Source organism: Nanorana parkeri, unplaced genomic scaffold (assembly GCF_000935625.1).
Source record: "Nanorana parkeri isolate BGI_ZX_2015 unplaced genomic scaffold, ASM93562v1 scaffold580, whole genome shotgun sequence".
Classification (NCBI taxonomy): domain Eukaryota; kingdom Metazoa; phylum Chordata; class Amphibia; order Anura; family Dicroglossidae; genus Nanorana; species Nanorana parkeri.
In genome coordinates this window covers 158,645-182,049 of record NW_017306848.1, presented here as the reverse complement: position 1 = coordinate 182,049, position 23,405 = coordinate 158,645, and the positions used below count along the sequence as shown (strand labels likewise).

General features: G+C 42.1%; 1 protein-coding gene across 1 annotated transcript in view; it reads left to right on the top strand.

Moving 5' to 3' along the window:
• EPB41L4A (erythrocyte membrane protein band 4.1 like 4A) overlaps window positions 1-23,405 on the top strand; it is a 246,462-nt gene that overhangs the window by 185,126 nt on the left and 37,931 nt on the right. Inside the window, exons 12-15 of the mRNA XM_018562488.1 lie at window positions 685-762; window positions 2,734-2,855; window positions 4,096-4,186; window positions 11,357-11,440. Coding sequence (XP_018417990.1) covers window positions 685-762; window positions 2,734-2,855; window positions 4,096-4,186; window positions 11,357-11,440 — 375 coding nt within the window. The remainder of the gene's footprint in view (window positions 1-684; window positions 763-2,733; window positions 2,856-4,095; window positions 4,187-11,356; window positions 11,441-23,405) is intronic.

Here is a 23,405-nt window from a genome sequence, read left to right as displayed (position 1 = left end):
GGGGGGGGGGGGGGGCTAAAATGTCGGATTGTAGGGTTGGGCTGCACAGTTAAAGGGACATCAAATTTAAAAGGATTTTAAGCTATTTCAAATACTGAACTCCAGGAAAAAGTTTTACTTTAGATATTGCACTAGCTAAGTAAGATAGCCCTAATAATAAGTATATTATGTGTGGAAGACTGCTGCTTATTATACAAATCCTACCTGGCAGCAAGCCGGATTTTACACATTAGCGATGAATTGCTGGGTGCTGTAGGGATGTTGTACAGTAGACTGCAAGATGCTGATACCAAGTAAAATGTTAAACCTGCATGTAAACAATACATTTATAGGTGCATTTTCATGCATTGCCATAGACTTCTATAGGCCTCACAGCACATGGAATTGCATACAAAATTCACATGCTTTCATTGCCAAAATACACTGCAATGCAGCACATATATATGAATGGACTCATTGGTTAACACGTGTTTTTATAACGTGTGTTGTTTAGCATTGTGATGCACACACAAAACCACGGAGGTGTTTGCTTGCTTTTTGTAAGCCTGAGTTTACAATATGTGAAAATAAATTAAAATATCTCTTTTAAAACTGTAAACATGAACACTTCAAAATGTTTCTTTTTTATAGTAGATGTTTTATAAATGTTTTTTTATTACGTCATTTATTGTTTACATATTTAAGGATCCCAGAAAATGATTCAAGTACACTATCAAGGAAGCTGACTAAACTTGGCTCTTTGGGATCACGGCATAGGTACAGGTGGGTGGAATGAATAAGCATTTATCTGTGGCATAGTAAGACATGTATTTGTATAATAGGTTGGACTTTGTTCATTGCTAGTGACTCATTGTGATGTCATGTGCAGTGCATAGTGTATACTCTCACACCGTCTTACCTCACATGGGAATTCGGCCAATTAAGAATTTATCTGCGGTGTGTAAATGTTTTCGAAGGCCTCTTTGTTGTATGCAGTGTTATGTTTGGACAACATATTAATCTACCCACTCATGATGATCATGTCTGACCAGTAATTGTATACATTATAATTATAGAAACATTATGACATATAAGTGGGTGTGAAGTATTTCCACTTTTGCAGCCAATTTGGGATAACATCTATTTTAAATTTGTTACATTTTCTGAATCACATTGCACAAAATAAATACAAATTGCAGCTTACTTTTTTAGATGCTCTTTCTGCAAACTTTAGTACTGAAACATTCTGATAAATTCTCACTGTCTAAGGGTGTTGGCGGCAGTTTTGTTTCAAATAATTATCTCTTCTTGTACTGTGTCCCGCTCACTTGTAAACTAGGTGAGCAGGACTGTCTGTCCTAACTAAAAGTTAAAGCCCTGAAGACATTGAAGGGAATTTATCAAAACTGGAGCAGACAAAATCTGTAGCAGCTGTGCATGGCAACCAATCAGCTTCTATCTTTCATTTTCAAATCCTAACTGAACAAACTGAACACAGAAGCTGATTGGTTGCCATGCACAGCTGCTCCAGATTTTATCTGCTCCAGTTTTGATACATTCCCCTTATTGTATGTTAATTAGTAGATGCTCAGTCTGTCCTAAGTCTTTCTATTAGCTCAACTGAGTTATGGACAGAAGGAGAAAGACCCTACCAGAGAGTAACCAGGGACGAGCTGAGGTCCAAGGCTGGTGGCAGGCAAGGGTAATCCGGGAACAGTCTAACCGCCCTGACCGGGCAGGCGGCCGGCAAAGGGTAGTCCGGGCACAAGCTGAGGTCAGGGCTGTCAAAAGGCAAAGCGTAATCCAGGGACAGGCCAAGGTCAGAACCGAAGACAAACAAGATTTCCAAACACAGGATTTGCAGAGACAGAGCATAGCTTGTATAGCAAGAACTATCACAAGCACTGGTGAACAGGCTGATGATGTTCAGATAGGGCGCCAGCAGCAACAAGGCCAATCCCAGAGCTTGTGTGGTTAGATCAATTAAGCCACAGCTGACTAGACCAGCAAGACACAGGAAAATAATCAACCCACACCAGTCAGGGCTGCAGCCAGCAAGACATAGGATAATTAACCCACACCAGTCAGGGCTGCAGCCAGCAAGACACAGGATAATTAACCCACACCAGTCAGTGCTCCAGTCAGCAATACAGGCTGCTTGAACTACACAGGCTGCCTGGCAGCATTCATTTTTTAGCCATCAATTTTATTTTGTAATTCATTATTTATATTCTGCAAGGCATATACAACATGTGAACAACAAGAGTTACAATAAAGTGGCAGTAAACAATAGATGGAGCCTATATCAGAAAGAAAAAAAAATACTTTTATGGAAATGCTTAAAAAAAAATTCCGATCTACCAGACAGAGAGAGTCAAGAGAGATACCCAGTCGAGTTTTTAGCATTATATGTCAGAGGAAATAGAGCAAGTCTTAGTGTACAGGACCAAGCACAAATGTTAGGTGTATTTTAATGGGATGAGAAAAATATATAAAAGGTGGTATAAGATTAAATAAGAGAGGGGAAAAAAAAAGAAAAAATTAAAAAGCACTCTAGTTAGGGAGGGGGAAAATAGGAGGAGTAAGCCAAGACTATCAAAAGAATTCAATTTTTCTATAGAATTAAAGGTGAAACCTGTTTGGCTGCTACTGGCAACAGCTCCACTTCTGCTATTTTCTGTTCATTATAATGAATGGGTCTGGGCCAGTAATTGGTTTTATGATGTGTTGTTATGTGCTTTACCTTTTCTTTAGTGGTAGGACTGCTTCCCAAATGAGCAGAGATCTATCCATCCAGCTTCCCAGACCTGACCAAAGAGTGGAGAGGAACCGGAGCAAAACCTATCCCAAAAGATCAGCACTTACTCAGCAGCCAGGTACCAAGCCATCCTTCTAATCCAATGACTCTCGTATAATGGTAAAATTACACTGGTTTTAGGGGGACCTGACTCTGCCGTGACAGGGGAGGGGCTGGATTCCCTCCTCCCCGCCCCGATCCTCCAGCGCTGACTGGCGGAACGGACGGGGGAGGGGGCGGGTACAGCTGACTCTGCCTCTAGATAGGCAGAGTCAGCTGTCACTCACGCAGCTGGGCGGATCCAGACATAATTGTCAGGATCAGCTCCAGCTGCGGCGTCTTAGTATACCGCGAGCTGTATCTCGCTGTATACTGAGCTTAGGGTGACGAGAGGACGCTAGTTTGTGTCCTCCCGTTACCCTAAGGAGAACTATGGGGAAAAGCCCTAACTCCACAGTTCTCTAACAGATCATTTGAAAATGTCCTTTTCAGCTGCCAATTCCTAATTAATAGTTAACTAAGCATTGTCCTTTCTGTATAAGTTAATGGAAAACTGTCATGGTAGAAATATAGGCACTGCCACTGCTGACCTACTGCTGTTCCTTGACAGTTTGTTTTGCCCTGTGGCTTTAATATCTTTTTAGTTATGCTGACCCTCTGGTAAATGCCAAAAACCATGCTTTTCTTCATGACATCCAAGACAGTTTCAGCTGTTTATATAGCCGTTTGCCTGCAGTTAAAATACTAAATCCACAATGAAGAAAGCTTTTGTACATTTTAAATTTATTGACAAATCATTTGATTTTCTGAACATTGTCATCTTGCAATATTTGACTAAGCAACATATGTGTAAATAAAACATGCCCCATCAGCACATCTTCCAATTCTTAGCCCAAGTCCCATTGTGTAGTTAGAGCACAGCTAGAAGGAGAATTTAGTTCTTTCAGGGATCCAGAATAAAATGGCTAAGAGCTTTACTAGTGAATGGAACATCCGAAAAAAAATGATGAAATTCTGCAAAACAATCTTCAGTACTGCTGACTTCAGCATTATTCCTCTCACTAACCCAACACAATTTTTCCAGAAATCACACCAGCTTGACAATACAGCTATATCAGCATAGAGCAAACTACTTCAAAGGAACCTGTTCATCTCTGTCTTGTGCTTATAGCCCCAAGGGGCATTTTGGATTTTGCATTGCTGATTTGAGTAGACAATGTGCACATGCTGAAATAGCTGTAGTATAACATTAGTATTCCTTTGAAATGCCTGACAACAAAGAAACCACTAACAAAATGTGTTATTTTCTCCATCTACAGCCTCAAATCATTTAGAGCAGATAACAACAAACTTAGAAAATGGAGAAAGTGAAGGCACCACAAAAATCATCGCCCCATCCCCAATAAAAAGGTAAGTTGAATTGTGCGAGTCAGAGAATCATCAGATGAATGGACAATTTACCTGCTTATAAGTAAATGGGAAGCTGCAGGTTTGGGTTACCCACAGCCAACCAGATGGACCATTACTGCTAATGTAAATGATTCTTTCGTTCTGCTACAGGTCATGCATAGAAACATGTGCATATGGGCACATTGGTAACACACACACTTTTTAAATGATTTTGCCTATCTCCACTGTTTCATTAAAGTATATGTGGCTTTAATATGTAATCTTGAAAGAAATTTGAAGGACATGTCTTCACTATCACACAAGCTGTGGGTGCCTGTGACAACAGGTTTATTTATTAAAGACGGAATCCAGAAAAACATTTTTTTAACCCGTGCAGTGGGGCTATCCCCGCACGGCAAGGGTTAAGTGCTCATTTTTTTCTAGGTGCTAAAATATAAACCTTATACTCACCCAAAGCTTCGAGCCGGTCAGCTGTCACAGCGTTCCCCACAGCCACTCTCCTCCTCCACTGCAGCATTGGAATCTTCCTCAGCGTCCTCATATCCCTACACAGTGTATAGACGGGATGATTTACAGGACCTTAGACTACTGCAGAGGAGGGGGAGAGAGGCTCTAGGGACCGGTCTAAGAACAAGCCAGCTCGGAGCATCGGGTGAGTATAACTTTGTTTTTTTTAAACCTAGACAAAAACGGGCAGGGATCCCATGCAGTGCAGTGCTAGGGTTAATAATTTTTTTTCCTGGAGTTCTTCTTTAAGTCAAAATGTAGTCCTCAACAAATGTCAAGTTTATCTGTTTAATTTAACCACTTCAGGATCAGCATGTTACACCCCCTTCCTGTCCAGGCATTTTTCAGTGCTGGAAGGAATAGTTTGACTGACAATTACTCGGCCACGCAACACTGTACCCAAAAAAATTGTAAATAATGTTTTTGAGACAGAGCTTTCTTTTGGTGGTATTTAATGACCACTGTTTTTTTTATTTTTTTTATATATGAAGGGGAAAAAAAACAGTTTCACTTGCTTTCTGTCATAGAACACATTACATAAATATTCCTTCTTCGTCAATTTTGGCCAAAATGTATTCTGTTCCATTTCCTTGGGGAATTCAAAACCCTAAAAAATATATATTATTTTGTCTGTGTAAAAATTATAGAGCCTACAAACTATGGTATATATATTTAAAATGTGTCAACCCTGATGTTCTGACTACCCATTACATTTCTTGAGGCTTTAAAATGCCAGGAGAGTAGAAACACTTTCAAAATGACTCCTTTTGGGAAAGTAGACACTAGTGATGTGTGAGAGCTTAGTGCGCACCCAGGTCACTGGAGTTTGCCCAAGTCCACGCAAAACTGTTAGTGACACACCTCTCTCCCTGGCCAATCATTCCCGGCCACGCAATAACGCGTAACAAAGGTGAGGATAAGGCCTCGGCTGCCACTGATTGAGCTAACAGTTTTGTTACGCCCTCCCTATTTGGGTCGGGAGGGGGGTAGTGGTCAAAGTTTTGAGTGGGCTCAGGTGAACTTATTCTAGACTCATCACTTTGAAACCTGGACTTTGGGGCAAAATTAAGGTATTTACGCTGGGTTCACACCTTAGCGTATTGGAAACTCGCGTTTGCCGCGCGTTTCTTACCGCACGGTTTTACGGCGATTTGCGGTTAAAGAAACGCGCGTCAAACGCGAGTTTCCGAGGGGGTATCCGGCTGATAACAGTGGTATACGGGCGTTAATATGCCCCAAAGAAGCTCATGTACTTCTTTGGGCGTATGGCGTTTTACCACGCTATCGAACGGGCGGTAAAACGCGCAGGTGAGAACCATGCCCATAGGCAAACATGGGTTTTCACCTGTTGCGCGTTTTACCGAGCGTAGGAACGTGCGGTAAAACGCTCAGGTGTGAACGGGCCTTAAACTTTTTTTTTAATACATTGACATTCTATGTTAGTGTCCTCTTCATTCCTAGAATTTAGCTGTGAAGAAAACTACAAGTCCCATGAAGCATTGCAAGACTCTAACAGCCACGGGCATGACTCCCAGAGCCATGATGGTATTTGTAGTTTCACCAAATCTGGAGGACCAAAGTTTGCTTTTGCATTTCTAGAGGCTTATTCCACCCTCCTCTATCGCATCAATGGGCATTGATGGTGATCCAGTTGCAGAGTTCTATAAAATGTTTCCAGGTTAATAAATCTAAACACAAATTGCAAGCAAACACTGTTCATGCATATGCTAATGCCAAGTTATACTTTGCCTATGCTTCACATACTCAGTTTTAAAGAGTAATCATAAAACAATGGACAAACACATTTGCAGACCACAGTAGCTTTCATTTCCTTTACATAAGAAGTAAAAATACAAAGGTATAAAAAGTAATACAATATGAACCCACACAAAGGTAGGGCACAAAAAGACATCTAATTTAGACTTGCATTCCTTGCACAGTGTTGAAAGTCCTTCATATTGTACCTTGACATTTGCAAACAGAGGAATCCAGACAGTTGTAGGACTGATAATAAAATATACCATACACAAAGCCTAGGGTGGAATTATTCTAAATACATTCATTTTGTAGAAGGAAAACTTCTAAGGTGGAATAAAATATGTTAGCATGTTATTATTACTCAACTGTCTCAGATTTGCCTATTATGAGAGGAGACATAGGACAGAAGCTGAGAGCAATGAGATTCATTACTAGTCCCTCCTGGCAGTACTTGTTGTCTGATAGAAGGCAGGCAACGTCAGAACTGGCTGCATCCTACTAACGGAAAAGAATAGTCAATCGTAGCGTGTAATCACTTTCACATGCTCATTATCCTCTGAAACACAACCCATAATGGCCTCTAACTATGATAGCGATGGATCATTGTGAATAAACGCAACCAACAACAGCTGCACTCAATAGGAATCATGCAGGTATAAGATCTAGGTGGTATGATATTCTGAAAAACAGTGGAAGAATATGAGATGTCACATAGTAAGCCCAGGAACAAAAGGAACACTAGACAGTAGAAGGTGCGGGGAAGTGTTTCAATGCAAATTGCTAGGTATTTCCAGTAAGCGTCCTGAATGAAAATATCAAGTTTCTATACCACAGATTTGCATTTTCAAAAAAGTAATTATTTGAAAGAGGGAAGAAGAGAAAACCCAATCTAGGAGCAATATCCATGCACATCCCATGCTATTGGTGGTCATATACAGAAAAATATTGCTTTACAGTCTGGCCAGTGGTGCATCAGTCACTGACTTGTATGGTATGTGATTGATTGTATACAGAGATAAGCACCAGGGCTGCAGCTGAACAGATGGGTTAGAATTTTTTTTTCCCGTCAAATTATCTTCTTATCTCTGCTGATAAAACAGAGATCATTAGAGATAACATGGCACCACATGGTACTGCTTTACTGGCAGTAATGGAGAGATTGCCTGACACTGAATAGTGGATACGCATGCTGGGTGCATGGAGGATCTTTTGCAGTCTGATTATTCAGTTATCAGATCCTCTTGTGTAATGACAGCTTAGGAATGACTGCTAAATCCTCAGCATACACATGTGTTCTGTAATTAGCTGCTTAGTGCTGGGTGAACACCGGCTTTTTCCTGTAAAATGGGATAAAGATGTTTATGATACACTCCTAGCATTTTCATCTCCTGTTGAAGATCAGAATAGTGGAGATCAACTGCACTGCTCAAAATAAAATTCCCCAGAAGTCTGGATAGCTCATTGGCGATGATAATTTCTTGTCCACTTTTATTTATTTTATAGTAATCAGTAAAAAATAGCATGGTCCACAAATGACCCCACAAGTAGCCACATATTGTATATTGCAGTTAAAATGGAAAAGAGAAAAGGAAGGAAAGAGAAAGATAATAAAGATAGAAGGGTGTAGTTGCCTCGGGCATAAACATATGTCAAAACCGGTGATAATTCTAATGTAGTCTTCCCTCAGTGGATTTATACCAAGTGTTTTGTACATACAGTAGATGACCTAGTGTTGGTCAAGACCTGATGCTATTTAACCATCTGTGGCTTGATTGGTTCACAAAAAGGCGTAAAGGTGCCTGTACACCTTGCGATTATCGGTCGGAAATTGAACACAATCGGGTTTGCATACGATAATCAGCCAGTTGATGGGAAGTGAACGATCAGAATTACTGTACTGCTGGCCGAATTTCCTCAATTGGCCAGGCTGGAATTTTTTTTCGAATCATACGAAAATCGATGGATTAGTGGCGTTTTTGTACGAAACAAATCTCAACATGAACACTGAAAAATGAAAGAAAAAGTGTCATAGTAGATGGCAATAGGATGTCTGTAGTTTGTGATCAGTTCCAGTCCAGAACAACTGAAAAACTACCAGTAACATTATTGTATGCACATACGGATAACTGGAATATACATTCCTTTGTTCTAAAGCAAGTCAAAACAATAATTTTCTAAAAAAGAAAATACATACTGAAGATAATACTTTTTAAACATATATTGTTAAATGAATTAACCATACGCTAATAAAGAAGGAACTGAACACAAGTATAGAATAAATGGTCTCCTTTTGTGGCTCTCTGCAAATAGTAAATGATGAAAGCTTTGGAGAAGCTCCCTGACTACTGCGTTCCTGCACTTGTGTACAGAGAGAACAGTAGAAGATATGAATATATTACGTGAAGAGAATGTTGGTGTAGCTCAGCCTTTCTCAGCCAGCATGTTGTGACATGCTGGGATGCATTCTAGCTTCCTCAAGGGTGGCTCAAATTGTTTATACAGCATCATGTCTTTCCATGGTGAAGGTGACCTGGCCACCAGCACTATGGAGAAAAATTATGCTAATCCTGGGATAGTGGTATCCATTCGGAAAAGCAAGCTCACCTCCATTCGGTTCTGCTCTGCCTCCCGCCCTCTGCCCTGCTGTCACAGCTGTGGCTCCTGTTGTGTTTGTAGGACTCAGGTGTGCAGAGGGGACTGAGGACTCTGAAGTGAAGGGGGGCTTCTGATGTGAAAAGGGGGGGCTCTTGATGTGAGGGGGGGGGACTCTGATGTGAAAGGAGGTGGCTTCTGATGTGAAGGGACCTCCTAATGTAAAGGGGGGCTCCTAAAGTGAAGGAGGGGCTCCTGATTTGAAGAGGGAGGGAACCTTATTTTTTTGTGTTTTTGCATATGTCCCCCCTTAAATTCCATCCTGTCTTGGATAAGGGTCTGATATTGATTTTGGAGAGGCCACACGTTGTTTTTTACATTTTAGACTGGGGCGTCTCGAGATTATGCAGATTATGCATGCATTTAAGGGGTGCTGTGACTGAGAAAAGGTTGAGAAATGCTGTTGTGGCTAATAAGGTGACTGCTGACTTAACCTGCTGATTTCTATTGTATTGTATTGGGTGGTAAACCTTATGCCTACAGTATAGTTACTAGCAGGCGGCATTGGTTAGCAGATTTCAGAGGGTTGACTAATTGGTGGGCTGGATTCTTTTCAGCCTAACACTATTGGTTTCTTGTTTTCTATATGACTATTGCTAGAGGTGTCATTTTGTTCTTCTTCTAGATGGGCATGCATGCTCAAGCAATACAATCATGCATGTTCATGGAACAACTATTAATACATTTTTTCAGTGCTAAGATTATTTCTGCATATTCAACCTCCACATAGTGAATATAGTTATCATTAGGTGGCATTAAGTGAGTCAAAAAAGGCTCTGAAATGATACTGAACACATTATTACAATCAACTTTAGCTGGCGTTCATGGAATATCTTGGTAATATCTGTGTTAAGGTGGCCATACACTGTACAACCCTCGAAATACTTTTGTCTTGCGAGGGTTGTAAAATAATTTTAAAAACGTACGACCTGCCCATCTTGGACAGGCAGATCGTACTTGCGATCATCGCAAGCCCGCCCCCCTGAGGGGCGGGCTTCTGATGACTGCAATGCTGAGCGGGCAGTGTGCGCGTGCTCACACCGGCCCGTTCGGCAGTTGTCGAACAAGCACGCCACTAACCCGCCGAGAATCGGGTTTTCCAGCCTGCTTGTTCGACGGAAGACGTGCGATCGTACATTAGAAACGGTCGCATGCCTTCCATACACTTTGTGATTATCATGCGATCGCGGGATTTCCCGCAATTCTCGTACGATAATCGTACAGTGTATGGGCTCCTTTTAGAGATGTGTTCTATATATTTCTCTTTTTCTAATAAACTCATTTGGTATAATTTGTCCAGTACCTTGTAGACTGTTCTCAGGGCTTTTAGAAAGTGCTGACGAATTGTTTTATATATATATATATGGTATTTCATTTCACATGTTTAAGTCTTTAAAAGTGTAGAATTTCTTAACGACTGCCCCAGCAACACACATGTCCTTATTGTTCCTTTGAGAGTAATTGTTTCGCTAATGATTTCTCAGTTCAATACAAGCTCTTCCACATGTATTAATTTCCCTTAACAAGTGCCAACAGGCATAGAAAATGCTTCATTGACGTAAATGACATCATTACTATAGAGAACATTGCATCAATGGCTTAGGCAGTGAAACTTTGTAACTTAGAGTGACTGCGTGCCTAGAGACTTCCCAGGGTTGCTGAAAATGAGACCATCACCAGGATCATTCGATTACCAAAAAAACTTAACTTTTATACAATAGGAAACACAGAACATAATGTTATTTTTGTGTTATTAATCATTCTATATATTTTATAAGTTCATCTATAGACTTAAAAGTGTATTATATACAGCTATTCTCTAGACACGGTCAATCCATCTATTATTTCCAGTTGCCTTAGCTTGCAAGGCCCCTTATATTATCTCTCCTAAATGTATCGCTATTGGCATTGTCCTCATTTCCATAACACCCCCAGAAAGAAGCTATCTTCAAATGCACATTCTGCTCATTGCACAGTGTCTAGTAAAGTCAATAGATTTTAGTATTCGCAGTCTACAGCCCTATGCAGAATGCTGGACTTATCTTTTTATAAAATGTTTAGGCAAGATCAGCTGGTTTGTACAGCTTGCAATGAGTAAATGTAACACCATTGTCATATATATAACACTTTCAGAAACAACCGGCGGAAAAAAAAGTTTCACATACTGTAATTATACAAAAAGGTAGCATATACTGCTAGTATATCGTCATATCAATGTGACCTTATTCCCTGGATTACACTTCTGTTTTTCAGCTCAAAAAAGGTCAAATGCGAGAACAGCCCAGATGTCCAAAGAAGTAAGTCCAGTGCACCATGGGAAGAAAATGGCTCTCCCAGGTAAATTTCTAATGTAAAAAAAATATATATAAATATGCTTGTCACATTGGAAAGGACCAGATCACTGTGATATGTGGAAGTGAAGGGGCAAAGTATGTTAAAGAAAACTAGATTATGTCTTAAAGTGCTGCATGTAGTGCCCATGCCTTAACCCCCTCCCCTGTGTGAGGTTTGAGGGATCCTCCTGTACTTGGTCAGCCAGAGCCCTGTCTTCCATGAGGTGAAGGTCCTGCCTCAGATAGGGACCTCACTTTGGGTCCCAGAGAGTAAGGGTCAGGTTTGGTGGTGTAATGGAATGATGTTATCATTGCCTGGTGCGGTTAATGTTATTCCAAGCATACTACAGAACTAGTTTCCTGCTGGTCACTAAATGGTGAACAGCGTTTGTGTAGCTTTGAAAATGACCTCACAGAACAAAGTCGCATGTCTTTTAGCTGGTGACATGTGAACGGCTTCCAGACTGATTTTTTGTTAGGCTCATATATTGAGTTATTATTGCATTGTTTTGTGTAACTTTCACATTTGTGTATACTTTCTCCTCCATATTTTGGTTAATTAATGAAATGCAGAGATTTATACATAAGCCACTAAATGGAGTCCCTAGTATCTCAGCGTTATCATTTTTAAATGTAATCTGTTGACATTAGCCAACATGGAATGCATTGTATTCAGGAATTTACTGACTCATAGGCTTTTATTGTGAAAGAGAGGAATAAAGGACACAACTTGTAAGCACTGCAAAGTAGAAAGCAGAGACTGCATGTGTAATATGTAAACATAACTGCCCCCGTGTATATGTATAATTAGAAACTACAAATATAAACATGTACAAACACTGTTGTAACTGAAGGCTAAAGCTTTTTTTTGGAGCAGTGCATCATGTAACCTATTATTTATTTTTTCTGAGCCCCTCTCTTTATTACTATGTGGTTAATGGGTCCCTTCCGTCTGTGCATTTGCTGCCATTCCTAAGCTGGCTATTGTTTTCTGACAGAGGCGAGTGTGCCACTGTCAGAATACTCACCCAGAAATTTTCCATCCGGAACCTTTCTGATCATAGGATGCCAGACAGAAGGCTGCGGACTGGGGCACCCACTGTGCAAATTTCATCTGGTTTATCTAGAACTGCACGAAATGTGCTCAGTGTAATGCCCGCATCTTTGATGCAGAAAATTGGAGCTCTGAATTATAGGGTTCCCTAAAACTTGACCTGTCATAGCAGTGGATGCACTACTCAAGGGCATTCCCTTGTAGGGTTTACATATGTGTGGCATTACACTAATATTATTGTTCAAATGATCAGGAAAAAGAAAGCCAGGGGAAGTGAAAGATGGCTCCAGCTTTAGATGAGTAAAGAAATGGTATTTTCAGGAAATGCAGAAAAATGAATTCTTTCTTGGTTCCTCTTATGCAGGAACATTTTCTGCCAACCTGTTTTTTGCAAGTTTCCATTTCTGCTTTATAACAGATTGTTCTACATCCTTCACAACTGTGACAGCACATGCCAAGCAGTACATTCTTTCCAGCAAAACTGTGTGCATTATGTATATGTCTTTATATACAGAAGATGCTGTGGTGGGGGAGGAGGGAAGCTTAGAATTTTGCCTCCGGCAGTAAAAATCAATAGGAACCGCCTGGGGTCAGCAGGTAGTATCTGTACAATTTGATGCAGTCAAGTTTCTAATGTGGAAAGTTCTAAAGAGCAAAGAACTGGTGTCTCACCACTTTTTAATGAAAGCGTGAAGAGATAAGCTGCATTAACTCCTTAAGCACCAGGGTTGCGCTGTAGCTTAATGGCCAGGGCATGTTACATGGCTTATGCATTGTGTTGGTTTGTGTGTAAACCTCTTTCGAACACTTCATTGTGGCCTAATAAATGTTGGCATGCTTTTTATTCATAGATAGACCTTTCTTCTACAATTATATTTCAATGCATATCTTTTAAATCTTGTTTTTGTGAGGACATAACCCGGCATGCTGATAGGTTGCTTTGACTGTGGACATTGCATTTTAGATTGTGGGTAAGGGGCTTGCATCTTCTCCACTGTCATTAAGGGAGGGGTCTTGGTGATGTTGAAGGCGCCCTTATCAGAAAGGTACAATGCTAACAGCTTCTGTTTTACGCTATCAGCTGCACATAAAATATTACCACAGATTTATCTTAAAGGAGAACTATGGGGTTAAGTCTTTTCCCCATAGTTCTCCTTAGGGTAACGGGAGGACACAAACTAGCGTCCTCCCGTCACCCTAGGTTCAGTATACCGCGAGCTGTAGCTTGCGGTATACTGAGACACCGCAGCTGAAGTGGATCCCGACAATTGTGGCGGGATCCGCCCAGCTGCGTGACTGACAGCTGGCTCTGCCTATGTAGAGGCAGAGCCAGCTGTACCCCCCCCCCCCCCCGTTCGAGCCACCAGTCAGCGCTGGCGGATCGGAGCGGGGAGGGAGGAATCCAGCCCCTCCCCTGTCACGGCAGAGAGCCGTGACAGGATCGAGAAGTGAGCGAACGCCGGTATGTGTTCGCTCACCTCCCGATCTATTGAGCCAACCTGTGACAGTCTCATTGTCACCGGTCGGCTAGAACTATGAGGTGAGTGAAAAGCACTCACCTCATAGTTCTCCTTTAAAGAGGCCCTTGTAACAAGAACCATTCACTTTAACAACAATCTTCTCCTAACATTATATGGGCGTTCAACGTGTTTTAGGCATGTTAATTACCTATAAACGCCCACTATGTGTAGACACCCAAAAGGCCTGAGACGATTGCTGAGCACCACCATTTTGGATGTGATGACAGCAGACTCAATGCTGTCACTCAAATGACACTCCCCTTCATTTTACCCTTGGCAGCTACATTAAAGTTTACATAGGGAGATGGGGGAAGGGGTGGAGAAGCTGGGCCAGTAGAGGGCAGCCCGCTGGGGACCTGCCGAGGACCCCCTTGAGGAGCGAGCAGCCGGCTATTACAGAGCCGCATCTGACCCGGGTGGCTGACCGGGTGCAGATGGCAGAGAGGCAGCGGCGAGGGGACGGTCAGTGACAGGCCCCCTGATGGCCGCGGGCCCTCGGTCCGTGCCCGACTTCCCGAATGGTCAGTCCGCCCCTGGCCAGCACAGACAGTAATTAGAAACTCTCAGTTGTGGAGAAGGCTATGACATAACAGGAGGTAGGGGGAGCTGTGCCTGTGCTAGGAAATTTAGAGAATGTGCTATGAGTGGTCGAAATTCCTTAGCAAGTTCCAAGATGGCACATTGGAAGTGAATTAAAAATGTTTATGGAATGTTTATAGAAAGAAGAATCAATGCAAGTGAGGAGTTAGGATACTTGATTTTTGTATGCTTTTACCTGCAATTTTTTAAGTTGGTGACAGGATCTTTTAAGTCCTACCTTAGTAGTAGCACTAGGCGAATTGTAGCGGTGAAAATTTGAAGTATAGTTTTTTTTGCCTCAAATGACTAATAATAAATACATCTCTTTCCATAGAAATAGATGACCTGATAGTCAGCTGAGAGTACGGTCTATGACAGGGGTAAGTAAACTCTGACCCTCCAGCTGGGGTGAAACTACAAATCCAATCATTCATCTCCCTCTGGAAGTCATGCCTGGGGCTGTCAGAGTCTTACAATGCCTTATTGTATTTGTAGTTTCAGCATAGCTGGAGGGCCAGAGTTTACCTACCCCTGGTCTATGATTTCCATTTTACTGTGTTCCGTTTGTATACATACTTTCTAAATCAGTCTGCCTCCTCCCTCTCTTTTAGCAAAATAATTTGCTACACAGCTTCTCCTAAATTAAGTGATATTATGTGGAGAAAAGAGCGGACGATATGGCTTTGCTAAGTAAAGTAAAGAAGAGTCCTTTATAACAGAAGCGTGTCAGAAGGATCTCCTGAAATAAGCTGGGTATACACGGTTATAGTTTCTTTGTTCAACCGTTGGGCTGAACGAAGAAAATATAACAGATTCCTCCATCAATGCTTACATGTGTATAAATCCCCCGCTGTCTTCATAGACACAACAGGGTGAGCCTTTCGTCAGAGTGTCATTCTGGCTATTTTATATCAGATGACTAATAAATGGCATTAAAAATCACATTTAGTGATACTATATATCAAAGGTGACAGATCAACTATCAGATATACAGTTGATTTTTAATAGCAATATGTTGATGAAAAAAGCACTCGGTTGGACCTCCGAACCCTTATCCATCTTTGCTGAGCTCTATGATATGAGCCCTCTTCCCAGTCCCGTGTTTTACCCCATTAAGAGACCCTAATACATTTGTCAGGTATATTTTTATATTCAAAGATAAATGAAAATAGAATTCCAGACCTATAATGATTTAAATTTTTGGATGGAGTAGGGAAGGATAAAAACAATGTGAGATTTGTATTGCTGTCTTGCTACATCTAGGGAAGGATTCCCCTCTCTTCTGCCCTACTGACAATGGTGACCAAGATGGACAGTGAGGGGATATGGGACAGCAATAAAAACACATATAGGTATATGTAAACCCTGACATTGAATTTCTATTGTTTGATCATTCTTGGTCCGCATACCATTGAAAGATTTTTGTTATATCTGTTCTCTAAGTTCAATAAAAGATACTTGTTGATTCTGGTAGAAATCTAGTGAACTGATAACAGCCTGTGTGCTCTTTCGAATGTTATCAGTAATCATTGTTCCCAGCTCTCTCTCTGTGGACTACAGATTCCCCCTCCCCCTTCCTCCCATGTTGGCTAGGTGTTCTGTAGTCCTAACACAATCCTGTCCTTGGGTGACAATGCTGCTTCTTCATAGATACAGTACTATGAGTGTTGTCACTGTAGGACAGGATGTGTGTTATTGGCAGGATCTCTAGGTGGAAAGAAAAACTAAGACAACCACATCTAATGACTGATAAGCTGCAATAGATTACTTGGGTTTAGATACACTTTAAGCAGCGTGTCGAGGGGAAAGAACCTCTGTCACATTTTAATTGTATGTGTGTCCATTGGTGAGATTTCCCTTCATGCCCTGTGCTGGTGACAGTGGTCACTATCTTTATATTCCAGGTTTCTGAGCAAGGTTCTGTTTCAGTTAGAGGCTTTTAATAGAAAGTTAAAGGAGAACTGTTGGAAGAGTAAAATGTACTCTTCCTAATAGTTTGAGCCGGGGTGTGACACTGCAGCTGCCACACCCCGGTTGTAGAGCGAGACCTGAGCGATCACAAACCGCTGATCACTCAGCTCACAGTCTCCTGTCACCACTCCCCACAGGGATTCCCCTCCTCTCCTCTTTCTGTTCCTCCAGCACTCATTGGAGGGCAGACAGGGGAGGGGGCGGGCATAGCCTCCTCTGGCTCTAGAGAGGCAGAGCCAGCTGTCAATCAGGCAGCAGGATGGATTCCATCAATATTGTCAGGCTGTGGTGCAGGTCTGCGCTGTCATAAAATAATGGGGAGTAGCCCACTAGATGCTGAGTTTGTGTCACAGGAGTAGATTAATAAATGTACTCCTGTGACCCAAAAGAGAACTATAGCCAAAAAAAAGGTTTGGCCATAGTTCACTTTTAAGACTTTGACCTTGGCTTTCCAACCTAGCATATGGATCTTAGCAGAGAGTCAGCAAGGATCTGTTTATTTGTACACATATATCAGTAAGAAAAATGAATAAGGTTTCCTTGGTGTGGAAGGAGCACCACCCAAATGAAGAACTAGAGATCCGCAATAACAGACACTGTTCCCAGTTCAGTAATTTAATTTCTTTCCAGTTTTCAGAATGTTTTTAATTTAGGACAGGAGCTGATTTTAAAACAACAAATATTCTGCTCAGAAACATTTGCATGAACACTCTAGATATTCAAATTCAAAGCTACAAAACAAACACACTCTATATTTATAAGAGATTATTTGTTGTTGGAGCGCTGCTGTTCCCCACTTCACAAGCCTCAGCTGCTAACCTCTTTCTTCTTAAAGTACTTACTATAATTATTTTTCTCTGGGATTAGGTTTTTTAGAGCTACAGAGATTTACAAGTTGTTTATTTTTTACCATTTGTTATTCAAACAGCTCAGGGTTACAGTACAGCCTGTTCTCACTGTCTCCATTAAGTAACATTACCATGTTCTGGTTTGGTAAATCATAACATTATTGCCTACATATCATACTTCATTCCGGAACTAGTTACCTCTTTATATCACATGCTGAAATGTTCATCATTCCAGAGAATTGTCTTTTGTGTTTTGGGGTTTTCTTTTTCTTTAGTTTAAAGGGTTTCTAAACCCTCACAGTTTTTTTGCATATGTTTACTGCTAGCAAGCAGTAGAAATATGCAAAAAGTTTTTAAGAAATAAAAAAAAACTTTAAAAGTGGTTTAAACTTACCTGTGTCTTCGCCACGTCCGAAAGCATCTTGGGGCGGGCGCATGCGCAGTTCGATTTTCGGCCAGGAGACGAGGAGAGACACAAGGTAAGTCTATGGACGCGTACACCCGCATGCAGACACCGTGGGACAGGAAGTGCCTGCAAGGACAGAGGAGTCAGTGCTGGATCGGAGACCCGCATCAGCGCTGGAGGGACAGATGAAAACGACAGAAAAGAAGAAGATCGGATTAAGAGACATTATTTAAGGTAAGTGCTTTAAAGGAGAACTATGAGGCGAGTGCTTTTCACTCATCCTCATAGTTCTAGCCGACCTGTGACAATGAGACTGTCACAGGTCGGCTTAGTAGATCGGGAAGTGAGCGAACACATACCGGCGTTCGCTCACTTCTCGATCCTGTCACGGCTCTCTGCCGTGACATGAGAGGGACTGGATTCCCCGCTCCGATCCTCCAGCGCTGACTGGCGGAACAGACGGGGGAGGGGACGGGTACAGCTGGCTTTGCCTCTAGATAGGCAGAGCCAGCTGTCACTCACGCAGCTAGGCGGATCCAGACATAATTGTTGGGATCCGCTTCAGCTGCGGCGTCTCAGTATACCGCGAGCTGTATTTCGTGGTATACTGAGCTTAGGGTGACGGGAGGACGCTAGTTTTTGTCCTTCCGTTACCCTAAGGAGAACTATGGGGAAAAGCCCTAACCCCGTAGTTCTCCTTTAATTAACATTGGGGGGAGGGAAAAAAATGTTTGCCTTTAATGTCACTTTAAGGTGACTCTGTCGCTATCATCATTTTTTTAAAAGCCTTCTGCAACAGACGACGATTACTTCTCAGATGGGTGGTGACTAGGACCTTTGCTTTAGGCAGTATGGCACCTAAACAGTGTTCCGAATCTGACAATCTTTTGGGAGAGTTGGATGCCTCTTCCCCGCTGCGCATTATGATTCCGCCCGCCTCCCCCTACGTCACTACAGGACACAGAGTGCCACAGTACACAGCAGTGATGCAAACATCCACACACCCAGAGGTGTCAGACGGATAAGATCCTTAGGGCGCCATAGCTCCTAAAGGCAGCAAAGATCCATCCACCACAGAGGTAAGTATTAAAGCTGAAGTTTAAAGGAGAACTATGGGGTTAAGTCTTTTCCCCATAGTTCTCCTTAAGGTAACGGGAGGACACAAACTAGTGTCCTCCCGTCACCCTAGGCTCAGTATACCGCGAGCTACAATTATGTCTGTATCCGCCCAGCTGCGTGAGTGACAGCTGGCTCTGCCTATCTAGAGGCAGAGCCAGCTGTACCCTCCCCCGTCCGTTTCGCCAGTCAGTGCTGGCGGATCGGAGCGGGGAGAGGGGAATCCAGCCCCTCCCCTGTCACGGCATAGAGCCGTGACAGGATAAAGAAGTGAGCGAATGCCGGTATGTGTTCGCTCACCTCCCGATCTACTGAGCCGACCTGTGACAGTTTCATTGTCACAGGTCGGCTAGAACTATGAGGTGAGTGAAAAGCACTTACCTCATAGTTCTCCTTTAACCTGCTTATACTTTGCCTTGCTTAGTTCCTTCTTTCTCTCCTCATCAACATGCTAATGAAAGTGTCACTGGGTCTCAGTGCTTCTCTATACAATATCACAGGGTGATGTACATAGCTTCCTAAAATAACACCACTGCACCCTGCTTTAGCACTCCTCTTAAGGGACCATTTACACCAGATGTGTCTTTCCATGCATTCCCAACGCACAACAATAAAAAAAATACATGAAAATCAATGAGGCCAGTTCACACCAGTGCGTTGCACTGCGTTTACCCGCGCTGAAAAAAAGTAGAGCATACTCTACTGTTTTTCAGTGCAGCGCACAAAAAAGAAAAAAAGTTGCTATAGAAACATAAAAGCAAAAGCTAAATAGAAAGAAATAAAAAAAAAACCATTGCAACGTAGTGCAACAGAGCTCAGCACGAGTAACAAAATGCACACCAGCACATGCAGCGACCTTAGAGCATCTCAACGGGCCGCACACTATGGTGTGAATAGACCCTAAGGGTTAGTTCACACCAGAAACTGCATCACAACTGCGTGCGTCTGTGCAGTTGCATTTGCGATCTCTTTTGATGCGTTTTTGATGCGTTCAGATGCGCTTTTCCCCCTGGATGATGCACAATCAATTCTGGGGGGTTTTTTTGATGCGTTCTGTTGCTTTTTGATGCGATTGCATGCGTTTTGATGCGTTCCGGTGGAGTTAGATGCAGCTAAAATAGGACAAGCAGTACTTTTTCTGACTGTATCTGAACAGACTGCAATGGTGTGAATACAGCATGAGAAAGCCCATAGGAAAGCATTGGGATGTATTTTGGCTGCAGCAGTCAAACTGAACGGACTGCATCACAATATGGTGTGAACTGGCACTAATGGCCTGTTCACACGACGTCCGGATTGTGTCCGGGCCAGAACCGTGCGCTCCTGCACCCAAAATGCATCCCAATGTATGCCTATGTGTTTTATGGGCTACAGTTCTTACGTGCGCGTTCCGGTCCCGACCGAGAAAATGCTGCATGTCACATTTTGTCCGGTCCGGAAATGCACGAACGCAATGAAAACGCACAGCACTGCAGCTAACATACTGACAGCCCCACTCCCACAACATTTAATTTAACTGAAACGCGTCAAAAAGGCGTCAAAAACGCATAGTACTGCGTCTGCAGATCTGCTAAAGATCCGAAGCAGATCTGGTCCGGACATCGTGTGAACAAGCCCTAAGAGTCGTCAGCCTTAGTGCAAGCAGTGGGCTGAGTCTTGGGAGGAGTTATTCAAATATCAAAATCCCTTGATGGGTGGATTTCAGTGTAAAAGAGTGTAAATTAGTAGACAGGCTTCATTTGCATGCAGACCACAGGTAACATCCAAATGAAAGGACTGAAATCCAATGAATTACAGGGGTGGGTAAGGGACAGTGACACTGGGGAGGAAAGGGCTAGATGACGGGGACCCTGTCTGACTTGCCGCAGCTTCTAATGTACACTGTAAGAAGCTCACAGTGTGCAGTGAAATCAGAGGAGTTCAGCTTTAATCTCACTCTGTTTGCAGGAGGCATTAGAAATATATATATGCCAGATCCTGCTCTCCCTGTATCATCCTGCAGATCATACTGCAGTTCAGCCATGCAGACTGGTCCAAGTCCCATCCCAGGACAGTGCAGGAGCAGCATCCTGTGATATGTGTCCCCATTGTTCTGCTGCAGCCCTTGGAAGTACTTTCATGCAGTGCTCAGCATTTGAGTGACCATTTGCAATGCCCAAAAACTGTCAATAGAGGAAGGTCCTTAGTGGTGTATAAGCTCCAATTAGCACATGGCTTACACTCAGAATGTCATGTGAGCTTGGAGGAAAGTAGGTGGAGGGGTCAACATAAAGTGACAGGTTTATTTCCAGGTTCTGTTTCTGTGGTTACAAATGTCCAGTAATAAAGGAGCAGGTATAAAAAAACAAAATGTGTAAAAAATGTTCTTTACTTAGAGGACAAAAATAATATAAACCGATTTTTCTGTTTATTCATGTACATAGCTTCTGAAATGTTCAAGGTTCCTGAGTCCCATTGATTTGTATCACCTTTTGTAAAATATTCTATGCTACTTTTAGGCCCCGTTCACATTGAGCGATTTATCGCGCGGTAATGCCCGCGATATCGCGGCTATTTACCGCGAGATATCGCTCTTCAGTGCATCTCAATGGGGCAAAGGGTCCTGCTGTCGCGGGTCGTGTGTCGCTACAGCAGGACCCTTTTTGGAGCGGATTTTGCCGCGATTCTCGCTTGCTCAATGCAAGCATTTGCGCGCTATCGCACAAAATGCAAATCACGCGACAAACGCGTGAATTGCGCAATGTGAACGGGGCCTTATGCTACTTGCTTTAACCTTGATGAGTGTAGAATTATGTCTTTTTGTAACTTTGGGTTCATTTTTACATCCTATGACGTAGCAGACAATTGCACTGGTCTGATGTATTTATTGTAATAATCCTAAACACACTTCTAATATCAGTTACATGAATTATTCCCATTGTCACCCTTTTATTTCTTGCTATTAAAAAAAATATGCTAAGTTAAATGCAACGGCCAGTCAGACTGAAAAAAAAAAATAACATTGAAATACAAAGCGACCTACAAGGAGTCTGTGTTTCATTTTGGAAGAGCTTTAGTATACCATGCTGTCAACTCTGTTGTGTTAAAGCATAACTTAAATTTCTTTCCCACACTTCCCGCCTCTAGAAAATGTGTTTTTTTAAAAAAAATTGTGATTAAAAGTCCAAATTTCCTTAAACTGCAGTGATAGGTTGTGTCCAAATCTTCTCTCTGCGGGTTTGTGGTATGGTAGGGTACTGCTTGCATCACCCACTTCACTTCCTAGCGAGATGGACACTGACCGTTCCTTCTGAAAGGGTCCATCATATGGTCCTCATCACCATGTGTGGGGCAGCAGTATGACCAGCTGGCTGCACAGAGAGCTGCTTTCGATCACAGGATTCCATTGCCATTACGGCGGATGTTTGGTAAGTAAATAAGGACAATCTCAGAGGACAACCCAATCTCCGATGCTCATTCTCTGCTGTAGCAACTCTACAACTAAACTTTTAATGAGCAAAATGTATCAAATGGGGCGCTTGGGTGGATTGCCAGTGTACCAGGTTATTTTTTGGAGTGTAGATTTATTTCTGTTTAATATTTGCTAAGTAAATAGGGGTCTTAGAAGTTTTTCTAACAAGCTGCTATTGCTTCTAAGAAGTCTGCAGTACAGACTTCTTCTATACAGGAGCGTTGTCAGCATTGGCAGCAGACCATGAATCCTCTGTTATTTTGATAGCTAAGTCCTGGTAATTTTCTGTTGTTCCTGGTAAGGTGGTGCCTTCAGGCCTTATGGTAAGTCTGACCCTGGCTTGCAAAAACGTGTAAAAATACACATTTTGTTACTGCAATACATGTCAGTTTGTCTTGCCATTTGTTAAGACTTTTTCTTGGCACCCCAGCTCACATATGTAGTTTAAGCAAATGCACTTAGCCTTCCACGCACAGGACACAGATATGATTGCACTGTGCATTACTATGCGCGTTGTTACCAATAAAAGATCCAGGTATTTGTTTTGTGCATAAAGTTTGTTAAGGGCACATTTAAAGCAAAAGAGATGCCTTGAGCCCCAACACATTAATGCATCAACATTAATGCATGCATCTGTGTGAATACAGCCTTAACCAAACCACAGATAAGCAGTTACTGCATTTATTATTGCTAATCATGGATTAGAATCTGATAATATCTTAGCCTATGTATTCCCAACTGCCTTTAATGCTTGTGGTATGGTAAAAATGAGCTGTGCTCATGGGACATATTTAACGTTAATGCCACTCCACAACCACACCTGAATGATGTACCCTTTCATTTGGTGTCCACCCACTTTCACACTTCTCCTTAGTGACTGGGAACACTCAAACTAGAATATACTATATTCCATGCCATATACTCACACCCACTTCAGGTCAGTTGCTGGATTTACAGTGTGTGGACATGACCATAAAAAATAAAAAAAAACACTGAAGAAAACAGAAACCTATTTTATTGTGCT